This window comes from Styela clava, chromosome 2 (genome assembly GCF_964204865.1).
Source record: "Styela clava chromosome 2, kaStyClav1.hap1.2, whole genome shotgun sequence".
NCBI classification, from domain to species: Eukaryota; Metazoa; Chordata; class Ascidiacea; order Stolidobranchia; family Styelidae; genus Styela; species Styela clava.
The window spans coordinates 9212557-9230517 of record NC_135251.1 but is presented as its reverse complement, the minus strand read 5'-3'; the positions used below and the strand labels follow the sequence as shown (position 1 = coordinate 9230517).

At 32.8% G+C, this 17961-nt stretch overlaps 1 protein-coding gene across 3 annotated transcripts in view; it reads left to right on the top strand.

The window, feature by feature from the left end:
- Nucleotides 1-17686, top strand: part of LOC120336938 (uncharacterized) — a 31295-nt gene extending 13609 nt beyond the window's left edge. For 2 of the 3 annotated variants that reach the window (XM_078109966.1, XM_078109965.1), the window contains 19 exons: nt 395-524; nt 858-929; nt 1054-1245; nt 6128-6199; nt 6718-6821; nt 7326-7455; nt 7796-7867; nt 7993-8184; nt 9463-9534; nt 10018-10121; nt 10635-10764; nt 11486-11548; nt 11951-12048; nt 15263-15374; nt 15757-15810; nt 16014-16123; nt 16525-16639; nt 16788-16859; nt 17253-17686. In XM_078109966.1, the coding sequence (XP_077966092.1) occupies nt 395-524; nt 858-929; nt 1054-1245; nt 6128-6199; nt 6718-6821; nt 7326-7455; nt 7796-7867; nt 7993-8184; nt 9463-9534; nt 10018-10121; nt 10635-10764; nt 11486-11548; nt 11951-12048; nt 15263-15374; nt 15757-15810; nt 16014-16123; nt 16525-16639; nt 16788-16859; nt 17253-17528 (2170 nt within the window). In that variant the 3' untranslated portion in view covers nt 17529-17686. The remainder of the gene's footprint in view (nt 1-394; nt 525-857; nt 930-1053; nt 1246-6127; nt 6200-6717; nt 6822-7325; nt 7456-7795; nt 7868-7992; nt 8185-9462; nt 9535-10017; nt 10122-10634; nt 10765-11485; nt 11549-11950; nt 12049-15262; nt 15375-15756; nt 15811-16013; nt 16124-16524; nt 16640-16787; nt 16860-17252) is intronic. The other variant, XM_078109967.1, reaches the window with a different exon arrangement.
- The last annotated feature ends 275 nt before the right edge of the window (nt 17687-17961 follow it).

Genomic DNA, 17961 nt, shown 5'->3' with positions numbered 1-17961 from the left:
AGTTGCCGCTGGCAGTAAATGGGCGAGATATTCCAGATGTTTAATTTGTGATGTTATGTTTTGAACTCTACAAAGCCGAGTGTACTAATTCAATTTCGTATTGTCACTTTACAATTAGTTTTTCATCGTCAACCAATAAGCCCTAAAACGTCACTCATAGCTTTATAAAATCGTATGCTAAAGTTCCATTCAGCGTATTCAACGAGGTGATGCTAAAGGGCACGTCTCCACTCCTAATTTAGATATGCGACCTAATGCCCTAAAATTTGTAGAAAACAACCTTTTACTCAAGTGTTATTGTTGCCAATAAAGGGTTAAAGACTAATTATAATCAATCAATATTATATTTATTATTAGTATTAGTAACATTCGGGCTCTTTAAATACTGTTTCAGAAGTCCAAGTCTTCCATCTGAGGATGTGCAAGAGTACAGACAAAAATTGGATAATAAAATGGAAGAGAGATTCAATAGCATTCACAAGCAAAGCAATGACAATAACATACATTTACAAGAAGTGAAGGAGGTAGAACATTTTTAATTTAAAAATTTATTCATTGAGTTAAATTTGAAGAAATTCATTAGTTGTGTATCATAATTTTGTTGCAAACAATCAATATTGAATGGCACATCATTCATTGAACGATGTCATATATCATTATTATATTCGTGACGTAAGACGGGTAACTATAACAATGGCATACTCCTGTACCTCTGTCATCAAAAATCCTCATTTAGGATTTAAAAAAAAAAAAAAATAGTGAAAAAAAATGAATCAACATAATTACACAATTCAACCGCATAGGGGCACTTTTACTAACGGTGTCGATTTTAACATGAATGTCCTAATATTTTCCAGCAAATGGATAAACTTGGAATTAATCAAGAAGCGAGTCAAGTTATGACCAAGTTTCAAGAAGCGTTTTCTCAGGTAAGTGTTATGCTTAGTGCTGCAAATAAAAATATAATGATTAACTCACAAGCGCAGGGACATCTCTAAATCCTCAAGTTAATAGGTTTAACGAAGATATATAACATTTATCACACTTTTTTAGTATGGAGACGAATACTGCATGGACATTGAAAGTCTTCGAAAGAGCGAGTACGAAAAATGCTTGGAAGAGTATGATACAGAAATAGCGAAATATGATGATTATGCTACAGTGAAAAATACTCGTGAAAAATTGTCTACAAACATGGAACAGTACTTTACAGAAAATGTAAAGCGTGTGAATGAAAACAACAAGGTATTGAAAATTAGGAAATTCATTTTGGTTTTTACAGATACATTTTCAACAAAACAATACCCCAACGGTTATTATAGCTAAAATCATTACCGAGTAATTCACAATTTTGTTTAAAGAGTTTGCAAATTTCATACTTCTCTTGACGATGTTGATAAAGTCACGGCTGACACTACTATAATGCTTTAAAATACAACGAATGCAATCATATTCAATAAAAATAGGTGCGACATTTCGTAAATGAGCCAGTGTATACGTTATTACAACGTAATTGTTTTACGTTCTGCTCTTGTTTACAATTTTAACACTCCCACTCAACCATGCATGGTTGAGTAAGATGTTCACATTTTCGAAATATCGAAACATTTCTTGGTCAAGGATGGAAGGACCTTTGCAGAGCTTATAGAAAGTACATTGAAGGGAGCATGGCTTGTCATTTCCTATCCGGTTACAACTCAATAAGTGTTTTTCACACTCATGTAACTAATACCAGCTTTTGAAAAAACTTTGACTGGTCATTTTGAAATCGATGCTATTTATATAACTCTAATTTTCTGATGATATAAAATCGCCTTTTCCAATGTATAATCGATCAAAACGTCATTTTAAATCCCAATTTAATAAATTTAATGTTCCGGTCATGCAAGAAACGGTTAATTACATATCACCGGGCATAGGAGGTTTGAAATCCAGTAAATTTAATTAAAATAACTCATCTGGTTTTACGCTTCTTAATTCACGGAATGTTCGGTTCGTTTTTTTGCAAAATACGGAATGAAACGATAAGTTATACGTAAAATAAAAAAATAAAAACCCATAACGCAAAGACAACGACTTCTCATATGTGTCTGTTTTGGTCTGGCAGCGAACGCTGGGTGAATTCTTGCAATTCACGACTGATTCAAAGACGCGCGAGTTCGTGTCCAAGAAAACGGCGCAGGTCATGTAATACCGGATATTCGAATATTTTTATATTCGATTTGCTATCCGTTATTCGAGTTGCTATTCGTTATTCGAGTAATTTTGCCAGCACTCTAAGAAATATTTACCGGCAATCGCCTTGCATTATATATTCAGGAATATAGTTGTGAAATTTTAATATGATTTTAGGGTAAAAATTACTCGAATTTTCGGTAAAAATGCTGTAGATCATCTGTGAATTTTACAGGGTACACCTAGTAATTCTTACATTTTTTTCCGGTAATTTTCACCGGCAATACGCAGTAATATTTACCGGCGCTAACCTGTGAATTTACATTTCAAATTCGGTGAATTTATATTCAGAACCTGGTAAAAATTACCGTAAATATCCTGGCTTTTTTACACTTTACAGGACAAGAACAGTAAAATCACAGACTATTTTATAGGTAACAAGATTTATTTATAAAATAAATCTGAACGTGAAATGAATGATAAAAGTTTGAAAAATGATAGAATATGGAAAATTGTATAGTGAAACTATAGAAACGCGAGGTAGGCAGGAACTTCTCGTTTAGAAGTTTTTGCTTGCAGGGTGTCCATTTACATAGCCACTTCAAACAAGTTTCTATTGACAGCCCCTGAAATCCAAGAAGAGAATGGTTTTCGCAGAAGAGGAGTTTTTTCGGGTTAGTGTTGTCCGTGCTGAATGTATTGCACTATTCCATTGCTTTCACAAAATCATGGCATTTTCTTTTTCATATCTTCAAGTTATCTGAAATGGAATGTACAAGAAGTTTCAATAAAAAAGGCAAAATTTGAAAATACTATTCGATTTGCGAATAAAATTCAACATTTTTTAGTATTCAATCAACCAATCCAGTCTTTTTGCAACTTCTGAAAATATTCAATAACGAGTACTAGCATTCATTACAATATCCAACCTTTCTGTAAACTTTCATATTTGTTTTTCTCCTTCAGTTGCCAAAAATCAAAGGCCAATCAATCGATACAGAGTTTTCCAGTAAATTGCATAACTTTGTAGATCAGATGGAAGCGGTATCTGGAATTATATTCAAAAGAAATCAAACATTTAATACTCCCTGAAATTACACCCCAAATACATATTCCCAAAGCAGATGACAAAGTATCTCTTTTTGCAATTTAGAATTAACATTATACCCAACCTCAAATATTTCTTTTTCCTTGAAATAACATGTTAGTAAATCCAATAATGTCAAATTTTTTGAAGCCTAAGCCTGGAGTTTCCCATAGTCAAGTGCTGTGGCAGACAATTTGTTCATGCCTTCCTAATTAGATTCTTCAGTTTTCTAAAGGGAAACCACTGTTGTTGGAAATGTATACATACCCAAACTTTATTATACTTGTATAATGAGTAATTTATGTGCATTTCTAATTTTACAAACTCAAAGCATGTATGTACCAGTAAATTGGGCGGGCCTAAATCAAATATCGGAATATCTAATTACTTCCAATAAAGCTTGAAACAATTTTTAAATATGTAATATAAAATATGCTCAAATTCTGTATATAAATCTAATCAGTAAATAAATATATAGGCATATAATTAATTGATACCTGTATATTTCAAAGCCATATTCTTCAAGCTACAGTCCATTAATGCTGCAATGCAGTAACAGATTAATGGTTTAACATCACCCCTTTTCCTAGTCTCTTGTTCCCCGTAGATCTGCGATCGACACGAAGCGTCTGTTGATCTTAATTCCGTAATTAGATACCAAAAAAATCCAGAAAGCCTAGATCTGTATAGACTGAGCGAGGGAATACTGTATTTATATTTCTGCATTCTGGCATTTGTCAGTGTACTGCAGTAATGACAAAAATCGAGAATTGCTGGAAATACGAATCAAGTTTATGCTGTGTTATGTATCCATAGACATAACAGTGTAACATGGATGTAGCCTACTTACGTCAGTACGTACGTCGTACGATGGTCTAACCAAACTTGTACTGCTATACTGGCAGACTGCTGGACTGGTATAGCTTTAAAGCAGAATATATTAATTGGTACGGTAGATCATGCCCTACTACAATCACACTAAACAATACAATATTCAATACAATACAATATTCAACGCTAAACAACACATCTCCTACACTGACATTATTGACTCCAAGCTGCATTGCCTTACAGAAATACTGCCAATTCAGTAATAACAAAGGCAACTAAGGTATAACTGCTGTCGACTGACGTAAATATCGTCATATCAAAGTTCAATAGTCTGGTATTCGTCAATCGAACGGACAAATTATGGAGTAAAGCAGCGTTTCCCAACCTTTTTTGGTCGCGGACTATTTTCTCACCGGCGAAACCCTCTGCGGACTCAAGGTGCGTTTATTGCAACCGTATACTCTGTGTGAACAGGCAATAAAACCGAACACAACAGAATTTTAACGAATTTCAACAATGGCCTTTTCTGTCGCACAATATTCGATTCATGACAACGACGAGAATTTAAGATGTATTCCTATTTTAACTTAATTGTGTTCATGATAATTCGCGGTTGCGTTGAATTACGACAAGATGAAAGCATTACTTCTCTAAAATAAAAAAAATTCAATGGCAATCTGTGAACATAATAATGTGAGAATATATTGTTCGATTATATATACTTAGTTTTGATACATATTTTTTGCGATCTTGCGAATTTGTTATAACCGTTAGAAAAATCCTACTATCTGCTATATATATATAAATTTTTAGAAAGTACAACTTGATTTAGTACTTATTAAAAATATATTTGAGGTATATTATTAAATCAAAAATACATATTAATCGCCATGGTTTATTATTAATTTTATTGTGATCATTTTAATCTGCGGTTGTGTTGACGAAATGAAAGCAATACTACTCAGAAAATATGATGACAATCCGTGAACACCAAAATGCGTGGTAAAGTGCCCGATTATATTTTGTTTTGATTCGTATTTTTGTGAATTTGTCAAATCTGAGCTGTTCGTACAACACCTACGCCAGTACTGTACGTACCAATGTGGAGGCAGTAAAGCAAATAATCCTAAGGGAAATTGCCCTGGTACGGTAGCAGCCAAAATTTTGCGATTTGCAATGTCGAAAAAGCGTTTTTAATCGGTCGCGGACCATCATAAAACAAAACTTATCGTGTTCTTCGTTTTATTCTTAGTATTTTGTATTGCCGCTTTTCAATTTAGGAAATTTGGGTTGCCACCATTGACGTGTTTTCGTCGAAAATCCACAAGTGAGTTGTGAAATCCGGTTCTATTACATTTAAACCCACGTACATTTGAACCCACGACAATTGCACTTGTATACTATTGCACCTATGGAATTTTTTATGTTTTGTTTTACGAATATTTGAACCCTAACCCATGGGTTTTAGCGACCGCATATAGATTGAACCCGCGGATATACACATGACTTTTTATGTTTTGTGTACATTCTAACGTAAATCGCAAAGTGGCTGAATTTCTGGTTCGTTGCGGACTCATTCAAACGCTCCGCGGACTCATTTGAGACCGCGGACTCGGGTTGGGAAACACTGGAGTAAAGCAACAAAAAATCGCGCGTAATAATTTCCTCGTTTGAAATGTATCGTCTGATTGGCTGCTCTCCTTTACCATAGTTCGCGCGCAACATCGACTAACGCCACGCCTCCAATATCGGTGAATATTACCGACTTTAGTCGGTGAATCGGTTTACCGACACGATTCTTTAATTTTTTACCCCTAAAATGACAATAAAATTTACCGAGTGAATGCAGATATTATCGACCATAGGGTGATAAACATAAAGTAAAATTGAGCCAAAATTAATTGTGATAAGCCCGGATGCAATTTCAATCTTCTCGTTGTATTTTTTATATATTTTTTTGTTGACAGATCGAAGTCCGATATAACCGGTTTATCAGAAGTAAAATCGAATAATGACCTATTCAATTTTTTTCAGAGAGATTTAGGATTGAAATATGAACAACACGTTGAAAATGCAGTGGATGAATATGATCAAATGATGAGACAGGTAATTTAAACAAAAATCAAAACCAGTTATGATAGTTTAATTTCGGAAAAAGGCAAAGACAGAACTGTAATCGTATTATTCAACATAATATCTGCATTAAACTGTAAATTTAAAATCTCACTGTCGCGCCCTTTACCCCCGCTAGCTGTCCCGTTCATTTCAGTAATTGCTAACAATGTATTTGTTCCAGATGCGAGGACCTAGATATTGAAAGAAAGATTTAATTGGTCACTAAGTGAACTGTTCTATAGGCCCCAAAAATGTTGAGTTTGGTTCTATTAATAGAATCTGAATTTTGATATTGGCAAAATAATATTTCAATAGATGAAATTGTATTGAATAAAAAAATTTCGAGAGTTTTTGTTTGTAGTTGTTATTCTCTTTGTTCGTTATTCAATTCATTGGATTCTTTAGGTTTTTTTCATTAAACTTTTCCAAGTAAGTGTCAACACATTTTTTTTAATAAATGATTTTTATTTGAATTTTTCGATAAATTATTACATATGATTTTATTTTAGATTACTTCAGATGGTAAATGGGAGAAAAATATTGATTTCATTCAAAAACATAACGAATACAGAGAAAAAGCTGCGGAAGACTTCAATAGATTAATTGCGAATATGTAAGATTGAATGGATGTAGACACATATAGTATTTTTAGCAGAATGCAAGAATATTTTGGTCATAAAAATAAAAAATAGAAAAATGTTTTTAAATTAGTCATCCCGATATAGTTGCCGCTGGCAGTAAATGGGCGAGATATTCCAGATGTTTAATTTGTGATGTTATGTTTTGAACTCTACAAAGCCGAGTGTACTAATTCAATTTCGTATTGTCACTTTACAATTAGTTTTTCATTGTCAACCAATAAGCCCTAAAACGTCACTCATAGCTTTATAAAATCGTATGCTAAAGTTCCATTCAGCGTATTCAACGAGGTGATGCTAAAGGGCACGTCTCCACTCTTAATTTAGATATGCGACCCAATGCCCTAAAATTTGTAGAAAACAACCTTTTACTCAAGTGTTATTGTTGCCAAAAAAGGGTTAAAGACTAATTATAATTCATCAATATTATATTTATTATTTGTATTAGTAACATTCGGGCTCTTTAAATACTGTTTCAGAAGTCCAAGTCTGCCACACGAGGATGTGCAAGAGTACAGACAAAAATTGGATAAAAAAATGGAAGAGAGATTCAATAGCATTCACAAGCAGAGCAATGACAATAACATACATTTACAAGAAGTGAAAGAGGTAGAACATTTTTAATTTAAAAATTTATTCATTGAGTAAAATTTGAAGAAATACACTTGTTGTGTATCATAATTTTGTAGCAAACAATCAATATTGAATGGCACATCATTCATTGAACGATCTCATATATCATTATTATATTTGTGAGGTTAGACGGGTAACTATAACGATGGCATACTCCCGTACCTCTGTCATCAAAAATCCTCATTTAGAAACCCCCCCCCCCCCTCAAAAAAAATAGTGAATAAAATTGAATCAACATAATTACCCAATTCAACCGCACGGGGGGCACTTTTACTATCGGTGTCGATTTTAACATGAATGTCCTAATATTTTTCAGCATATGGATAAACTGGGAATTAATCAAGAAGCGAGTGAAGTTATGACCAAGTTTCAAGAAGCGTTTTCCCAGGTAAGTGTTATGCTTAGTGCTGCAAATAAAAATATAATGATCAACTCACAAGCGCAGGGACATCTCTAAATCTTCAAATTAATATGTTTAACGAAGATATATAACATTTATCACACATTTTTTAGTATGGAGACGAATACTGCATGGACATTGAAAGTCTTCGAAAGACCGAGTACGAAAAATGCTTGGAAGAGTATGATACAGAAATAGCGAAATATGATGATTATGCTACAGTGAAAAATACTCGTGAAAAATTGTCTACAAACATGGAACAGTACTTTACAGAAAATGTAAAGCGTGTGAATGAAAACAACAAGGTATTGAAAATTAGGAAATTCATTTTGGTTTTTACAGATACATTTCATGGGTCATACGGTATGTATAAATAATTCCCTCAAGTTTTAACATTCTTTTTTCAACAAAACAATACCCCAACGGTTATTATAGCTAAAATCATTACGGAGTAATTCATAATTTTGTTTAAAGAGTTTGCAAATTTCATACTTCACTTGACGATATTGATAATGTCACGGCTGACACCACTATAATGCTTTAAAATACAACGAATGCAATCATATTCAATAAAAATAGATGCGACATTTCGTAAATGTGCCAGTGTACGTTGTTACAACGTAATTGTTTTACGTTCTGCTCTTGTTTACAATTTTAACACTCCACCAACCATGCATGGTTGAGTAAGATGTTCACATTTTCGAAATATCGAAACATTACTTGTTCAAGGATGGAAGGACCTTTGCAGAGCTGATAGAAAGTACATTGAAGGGAGCATGGTTTGTCTTTTCTTATCCGGTTACAACTCAATAAGTGTTTTTCACACTCATGTAACTAATACCAGCTTTTAAAAAAAAAAACCTTGTCTGGTCATTTTGAAATCGATGCTATTTATATAACTCTGATTTTCTGATGACATAAAATCGCCTTTTCCAATGTATAATCTCTCGAAACGTCATTTTAAATCCCAATTTAATAAATTTAATGTCCCGGTCATGCAAGAAACGGTTAATTACATATCACCGGGCATAGGAGGTTTGAAATCTAGTAAATTTGATTAAAATACCTCATCTGGTTTTACGCTTCTTAACTTACGGAATTTTCGGTACGTTTTTTGCAAAATAGGGAATGAAACGATACGTTATACGTAAAATAAAATAAAAAAACTCCATAACGCAAAGACAACGACTTCTCATATGTGTCTGTTTTGGTCTGTCAGTGAACGCTAGATGAATTCTTGCAATTCACGACTGATTTATAAACGCGCGAGTTCGTGTCCAAGAAAAGCGGCGCAGGTCATGTAGTACCGGATATTCGAATATTTTAATATTCGATTTGCTATCCGTTATTCGAGTTTTTATTCGTTATTCGAGTATTTTTCCCAGCTCTAGTAGTAATGCAGATATTATCGACAATAGGGTGATAAACATAAAGTAAAATTGAGCCAAAATTAATTGTTACATGCCCGGATGCAATTTCAATCCTCTCGTTGTATTTATATTTTTGTTGTTGACAGATCGAAATCCGATATAACCGGTTTTTTAGAAGTAAAACTTAATAATGACCTATTTAATTTTTTTCAGAGAGATTTAGGATTGAAATATGAACAACACGTTGAAAATGCAGTGAATGAATATGATCAACTGATGAGACAGGTAATTTAAACAAAGATCAAGACCAGTTATAATAGTTTAATTTCGGAAAAAGTCAAAGACAGAACTGTAGTCGTATTATTCAACATAATATCTGCCTTATACTGTAAATTTAAAATCTCACTGTCGCGCTCTTTACCCCCGCTAGCTGTCCTGTTCATTTCAGTAATTGCTAACAATGTATATGTTCCAGATGCGAGGACCTAGATATTGAGAGAAAGATTTAATTGGCCACTAAGTGTACTGTTCTAGGCCCCAAAAATGTTGATTTTGGTTCTATTAATAGAATCCGAATCTTGATATTGGCAAAATAATAATGCAATAGATGAAATTGTATTGAGTAAAAAATTTCGATAGTGTTTGTTTGTAGTTGTTATTCAATTCATTTGATAAAAAACTTTTCCAAGTAAGTGTCAACACATTTTTTTTAATAAATGATTGTTATTTGAATTTTTCCATAAACTTTTACCTATGATTTCATCTCAGATTACTTCAGATGATAAATGGGAGAAAAATAATGATTTCATCCAAAAACATAACGAATACAGAGAAAAAGCTGCAAAAGACTTCAATGGATTAATTGCGAATATGTGAGATTAAATAGGTGTAGATGACGTATGCTATTTTCTACAGAATGCAAGGAAATTTGGGGCAAAAAAATGAAAAAAAATTGAAGAATGTTTTTAATTAAGTCATTCCGATAAAGTTACCACTGCCAGTAAATGATATTTTGAGATATTTCAATGGCTTAATTTGTGATGTTATATTCTGAACTCTACAAAGCCGAGTTTACTCATTCAATTCTGTATTGTCACTTTAAAATTAGTTTTTCATCGTCAACCAATAAGCTCAAAAAAATCACTCATAGATTTATAAAATCGTATGCTAAAGTTCTATTCAGCGTATTCAACGATAGGATGCTATAGGGCACGTCTCCACTCGTAATTTAGATATGCGATCTAATACCTAAAAATTTGTAGAAAACAACCTTCAACTCGAGGGTTATTGTTGCCAATTGAGGGTTCAAAAACTAATTATAATCAATCAATAATATATTTATTATTAGTATTAGTAACATTCGGGCTCTTTAAATACTGTTTCAGAAATCCAAGTCTTCCATCTGAGAATGTGCAAGAGTACAGACAAAAATTGAATAATAAAATGGAAGAGAGATTCAATAGCATTTACAAGCAGAGCAATGACAATAACATACATTTGCAAGAAATGAGGGAGGTAGGAAATTTACAATTTCAAAAATTCATTCATTGAGTGAAATCTGATACACTAAGAATACACTAGTACACACTTACTAAAATTTGTAGCAAACAACCATGGCACATCCTTCATTGAACGATGTCATACATCTAGCTCATTTTTTATCAATCAATATCATTATATTATTGTTGCGTGTTGTTTCGTCTCCTTTTTTCTCCTTCACTATGGGTTAAGTTATCTATTTAAAGGCGTTTGGGATTTCTCCGTTTTGTAGATAAATCCTTATCTTTATTTATTACTTTTTTGGCAAGATGGTATATTTTTGACCAATCAAGAACTGGTTCGTTTCGTTTTTGATAAGATAAATTTTAGTTGAGCAAGATTAATATTATTGCCGGTTTATACCATCGGCGCAGTAATTAAGGTCAAATGTATTGTACATATATTGTAAAATAAATTGGAATGGCATAGATTTCGCAGGAATATCAATGATCTCATTGTCTCGAGAATATGAGATCATATTTTTATGCAGATAGAAAAAATACTTGTGTTCCTCCAAGGATTAAAATTCACATTCAACAATTAGTTCAGTACATATTCGATAATTTTGCAAAGTAACAATTGAAATTTTGTTACAAACAATGGCATACTCCCTTATTTCTGTCATCGTATATTTTTTCGATCAGGATTTTCAAAAACAAACAAAAATAGTGAATAAACATTGTTTATTTATTTGCAGACAATGATATCTGGTCAATTTGTTCAGGAAGCATTAGATATTTATGAAACGGAAATGAACAAGGTAATCCATATCAATACGAAAGTATAAATTCAGTCATTTAACTTCTTGGCTGTTTACTATTTACTTTTTAACAAAGCTGCCCTCCTCTTGACTCATTGAGTTTCAACATGTGTTTAATCAAAGACATTTGAAAAATTAGACGATAATTTCTAAAAATATTTATTGTAAATTGTTTTTTTAGAGAAATGGAAAAATAATGAATCTGTAGTATTTTACAGACCTAAATATTGTTACATGGCAACAGTAAAATATAAAAAAAACAGCAATTATTTTTACAATACCTTTTTGAGAGCTATGTTGTTTCGCCATGTTCTCTTGTACAAGGTTCGTTTGCTGAAATAAAGTGCGACAACAAGTAATAGTTATGAATCACACTGTTTCATTCATTATAAAATAATTTAGCTTTTAATCAATGGTGCAAGCTGCGATAATCTACAAGCAGAAAACTCAAAATTTCAAAAGATGGCTAAAGACAAATTCAAGGAGCTTTGTTCAAGCATGTGAGTGGTGAATGAACTATTTTTATACGACTTATCCTCGCTTATGCTTTGAACAAGGCAGTGGTTCCCAACCTTTTTGCACTCGTGGCCCCCGTTCGCCATTCCAAAAAATACACGTGTTGAATAGTACTACAGACAAAAAGAGTTGAAGCTTTTTAAAAATATAATCATTGGAAATCTTGCACTTGGGACCAACTGACGACGTTTCTTATATTAGGCACCCCCTTTGATATAGCCTGACAAATTTCTCTGTCAACATCAAGACGGTTTCTGGATCTAGTTTCCTCTAAATCTAACTCGCTTGACAACCATGAAACTGATGTCAATGCCTTCTACCTGCTGGGGGCGATGTTTGTCGCGGTGGTTTTGGAGTTTAGATGGACGTAATGATTCATTGCTCATTACATACGAGCAATGCAAGTAATTCTCTCTCATCTCGATTTACTTATTTAAAATCAACATAACCGTAGTTTCATTTTCGTATTTTGGGCATTAGGACTTTACATTTGGATTTGTGCGTCTATAATACGATTCTGAAGATTGTCTCGCAGTCTAGCGAAATCGTCCATCTGCAGGTTAGACTGCCTACCCGTGAACTATTTTGATTGGTATTCCCTTATGATCAAACAATTCAGAAACAGAATACACCCTGTGATCACAAATAATCTATTCAGGTAATAAAACTGCGGTGAACGCCTGAACGGGACTAGCCTTGTGCCGAAGCCCCCCTTGAACTGCTTCGTGGCCCCCTTTAGGGGCCACCGGTCTCCGTTTGAGAACCCCCGCTCTATAGTCAATAACAGCCATTGTTGGCAAACAATATGGAGAAATATAGGTTGGTGATATTGAAGCTACAACCAGTGTTCGACGAGAGGCGGTAGTTGCGTCACAATTATATATAAACGAGTAGATTTTGTAAAGTTTCATGATTCTGAAATTCCTTAGTACGAGACACTGTATATGTTAATGGTGGTACCTAGATGCACAATGCTAGAACTAGGGAGTCGTGAAAAATATTTAAAAGGAATTAAGGGCTCTAAGTCACAAATTTAGAGTTTTGGTGATTCCATACAATGGCTTGGAACAATGTCCGGAATTACGTCACTTCTCAAAAGAGAAAACTTTTTTGCGAAGAATAATTGATGTTCTGCGCAAAATCTTTGAAACTCTAATTGCACTCACTTATGATGAAATGAAAATACAATAAATTTTGTCTTCTTATTTAATTTGTGGAAAAAATAATCTCAAAAATGATAAACTCATTCCTGATAGTAATTTTGTCTCAAAACAATGCCGTGGTCTAAAGGTTTGCTACTGATAATAATTCATCCAATTTAGATTAACTTTCAAAACCATCAAATATAAACGTATTAAAAAAATCAAAAAGTTGAGTAGCGTTACGACGTGCTTTGAGGGGGTGGTGTGGGCTAAAACAAGTGTACTTATTGTTTTTGCCACCCGCAAGATTCAACAACGGGTTTGGGCGACGTATCAAAACGGGGACATCGAAATTTGTGATTACTCGTCGCCAAGACGCCGTCGGGGAAATTTATATCACACTTATCAAACACGCAATATGACGGCAACTCTACCATCAATTATGCAATAACTACTCCGATTTTGATTGTCATTTTCAATATCAAATTACTCACCAAACATTAGGGCCACTTTTACTCGTAGATTTTTAGAGACGTATGATTTGTTCTTTACCGCGAAATGATGCTGCGGTGTAATCTCGTTGAATATCGCTCTCATTTGTGATGCAATACCAGGTAATTAGTGAATAGAATATTTGTTAGTCAGTAAACACAGGCCCAAAGAAGGATTAAGTTCTGGTTTTGAATAATTATTTTCAAGAATACAAACGTATTCTTGTGTGAATTCCCAACAAAGCGATACCCTACAGCTACAACCGCTGCTGAGTAATTCCAAATTATATTTAGGGAAATATTTGTCATGATTGGCGCGTTGGGTGACTTACAATTTGGTATTATTAACACAATAGACATCAAAATGCGTATAATTATAATACGAGTATAACAGGCCACAATAAGTAGCAACAAAGCAGCTTGTGGGTCTATTCGTCAGCAACTCTGCTATGAAGTAATTAATATTTATTTAAATTTTTAAAAAGGGATCGGTGATTTGATTATTCGATAATTATTTTATTCAATGGTCGATGAATGCTAGAATTGAATTAGCTGTTTATTCAAGTTTGCTATTATTGTTTTTACTCGTATCATATCGTATAATATACAGATTGCTCCACTTCCTTCGTCGTCAATGCACGTTGACGGGGGTAGCCTTCGGTATTGCTAATAATATATATAAGCGTTTCATATCAACGAACAAGGTAAGGCATGAATGAAACCCTCGTAAACATCTTGAATTGGCTCTCATTCTGGTGTATATAAAAATATAAAATTGGGTATAATACGTTTGAATTCTTTATGGTTGCTTTACATATATACTGATACCGTATTATTATTATCAACGATTAATTTTTTTTATTATTTGATAACGTCTACGAAACACAATGGGAACAAATCTAAATATGGCAGGGTTAAAATTAAATGACTAAAGGCAATAATGTATGGAATATCCAACAGAACGAGCCACTTATATGCATATCTTCCAAATCGAGAGCCTCCTAAAAAAATTGTCCTGTCATGCTTTACTGAAATCGGTCGTATTTATAAAACGATGAATTCTAGACGTTTAGCTAAGCGTTTTTCTCGAAGCCCACTCGTGTGACTTTCTTGCTAATTCAAACAACAGATATCAATCCAGTGTTGCTAATGTGGTAAAATAAGCCGTTTAAAAGCAGTTAAGTGCGCATTGAAAAAGATTAACCGCTGTTCAAAAGTTTTTATAAATCACCGCAAGATTTTCTTTTCGGTAACCAAGCGGTTGCCTGTTGACTATAAACTGCAAAACAACATATTTCAACAGGACCGCCTTAAAAGCTTCGCGGACCGGCATAAATACCTTTTGGAGCTTCATCGGTCTGCGGACCACAACGGTTAGGAACCACATCAGATAGCCCAACGCCACTGATAAAAAAAAATCGGAGATTTTATGAAAATATCCTCAAGCTTGCAAGCTTTATTAAGACTTTTCCGTTTGGCCAGATTGATCACTGCTTAATGGTATTTATACTAAAATTTACTCAATTTCTGTGTTGTTTAATATTTCTTGTGTATGTTTTGTGCAGAAATTGTGACACTGCAAAAGATCTCGAAAAACTGGTATCATTGATGGATAATAGATTTGAAATATTCAAGACAATAAATAAAAACAACGAGGATGCAGATTTTGAAAAAAAGGTGAATATAGATTGTCTTTGTGTTGCTTAATCGCTGCAAACAATAATCAATATCGAGGCATAGCGTGCTTTTGGAAATTCAAAAGCAAAAGAAAACATGCGTTCGTCTAAGCGTATGTATAACGTTGCGACTTGGTTAATATTGCAAATAAAACGAGATATTACCTGAATTTATATTCACAGAAATTACTTATGTCACTCGCCAAAAAATACGAAAAGATATATTTTTTAAACTCATTGTTCAGTCAATTTCTTTATAACTTTTAGATATTCCTATTTGTTCAATGTTTAAAAAATCTTGTGAAATTGGCTAATTTTCCTCCTGCGTTATCAACTGTTGTTGTTGTTGTTAAATCTGCTGATAGGATATTACGTGTTTTTAGAAACGCAGGGAAACAAAGAAAGTAGTGAGAGATTATTGCGACAGCATGGAAATGGTAAGTATGTTCATTGGAGTTAATTAAACATTAAATTGATTAATCTTATAAAAAATTATTAATGAAAAACCAGTTTTTGGTAATATTATTGCATAAACCATTTTCTGACATTTGTTATGTTTTAATATTTCAGTTTTACTGATATGAACAAATAATATTTAAGTGATTGTCATTATTAAAGATGTGTAACTGTTTTTCTACAGCATATATCTCAATACTCTTCACCTCCGAGCGACACAAATCTCATGGAAAAGCACACAGCGCTCAAAGAGAATGCTTTTACAAGCTTTGAAAGAGCTTCAGGCAGCGACAAGTATGCTTTAAATGTCTTAATAAGCTGCAGCACAGGTTTGCCCAAAAAATTTATACATTTGGAAAATTGCAATTGTGGGCAGCGATCCATCAGTTTAGGGAGTCATTCAGTAAGAAAATAAATTATTTATAATTCAACGTGTCTACCTCATTTTTTTATCATTTTAAACATATCCTGAATTATTTCTATTGCTACTTTTACCAAAAACTTTATTTCCACATTCCTAATTTTCCTGATAAGATATTCATGCTTCAATCGACGATAGAAACTAACATTTTCACTTCTTCCAATATTAGATATATCACATTTGCATAATACTTGGGTAATATACAATTAAATTTTTCCATTAGCAGTGGCCAATTACTAGATAACTTCAGTATGCTTCTAATTATTTGTAACAGTATCACCAAGGATAATAAAGAGGAATTGGGACAAGAAATAGAGAATAAGTTTTCAATATTCAAGAGTAAGAACAAGACAGAACAAGCTAGAGTACAACTCGAGAAACAAGAGCATGTGTGTGAATATTTGTTCTACTTTTGACAAACTAATGATGGGATAAAAGAAATTAAACAACTAACTTATATAAAATAAAAAATAGATGGTAGATGTGGTTTCTCTTTGTATTTTTTATAATTCTTTTTTATTTTTATTTTTAAATTAGGAGACAAACAAATCTCAAGTTAAAACAGCGAGAAGCGAAGCATACAATCTTTTTGTGAACAAAATGCGAAACGTAAGTAGGACAAGTCTCACTGAAAATTCTATATCATAGTTAAAAATATACATTGATTTGTTTATTCTGTAGAAAAAAAAAAAAAATCAAATATTTTATATGTTTACCACTTATAATCATTTCTGACTTGAATGGGCCAGTTAAGTTTCACTAATTATCTAATTGGCAAAAATTGGCAAAAAAATCATAACACTTATCCCCCAGACACATTAAGTAATAATTGAAATTCCAAAAAAATCGTACTACTTTAATTAAATAATGTTATAGCGAACGTTTTTAAACAATGACATCTAATCGTATGCCTTCTTTCGTAATTTTGATACATACCGCCTTAAGCAATATATGGTAACTAACATACCGTGTTTTATTTGTAATACCATATTTATATTTCAGCATACTCAAAGATATGATTCTACAATTCAAAACTTGTGTAATCAGCATAAAATAACAGCAATGGAAATGTTTGATCGAAAGACAAACCTATTGAAGACAAAAATGTCAGCAATTGTGCAGCAAGAACGAAACAACCTGAGCAACGAGATTGAAGATAATATCAAAATTGTGAATGAAGAAAATAAAGTACGTCGTAATTTTCTGATACTGGTAGTACTTGTATTTGCTTTGGGACTTAGAAATGTATTTGAGGTATTTAATTTTTGTTTTGGTTAAATGTTGGTCATTTTTAAAGATGTTGCAAACTGTATGTATGTTATTTTTATTTAATAGGAATATTTAATAGGAATTAGGAATATTAATAATTTAATAGTTGTTGGCCTTGTTTAAGCACTGTTTATTTAACAATTCTATAACGCAGAGTAATAAAACATATTAACAGAAGTTTGACTTTTCTTGTACAGTTTTAATGCTAGTCTAAAAGTGAAATATAAACATATATCAGGAAATACAGACAATAGCCTTCAGGAATTAAAATGAAAATGTGGGGTTAATTCATGTACATTCACAAATATTCTTGACATCTGGAATATATATTTGAATTAAAGAGCACCAAGAACTACGTTATTTTAGATTTGAAGATAAAATACTTATGTACATTTGCAAGCAAAACAAATTATGTTGATTTTGTCTTCGTCATGTTCACAAC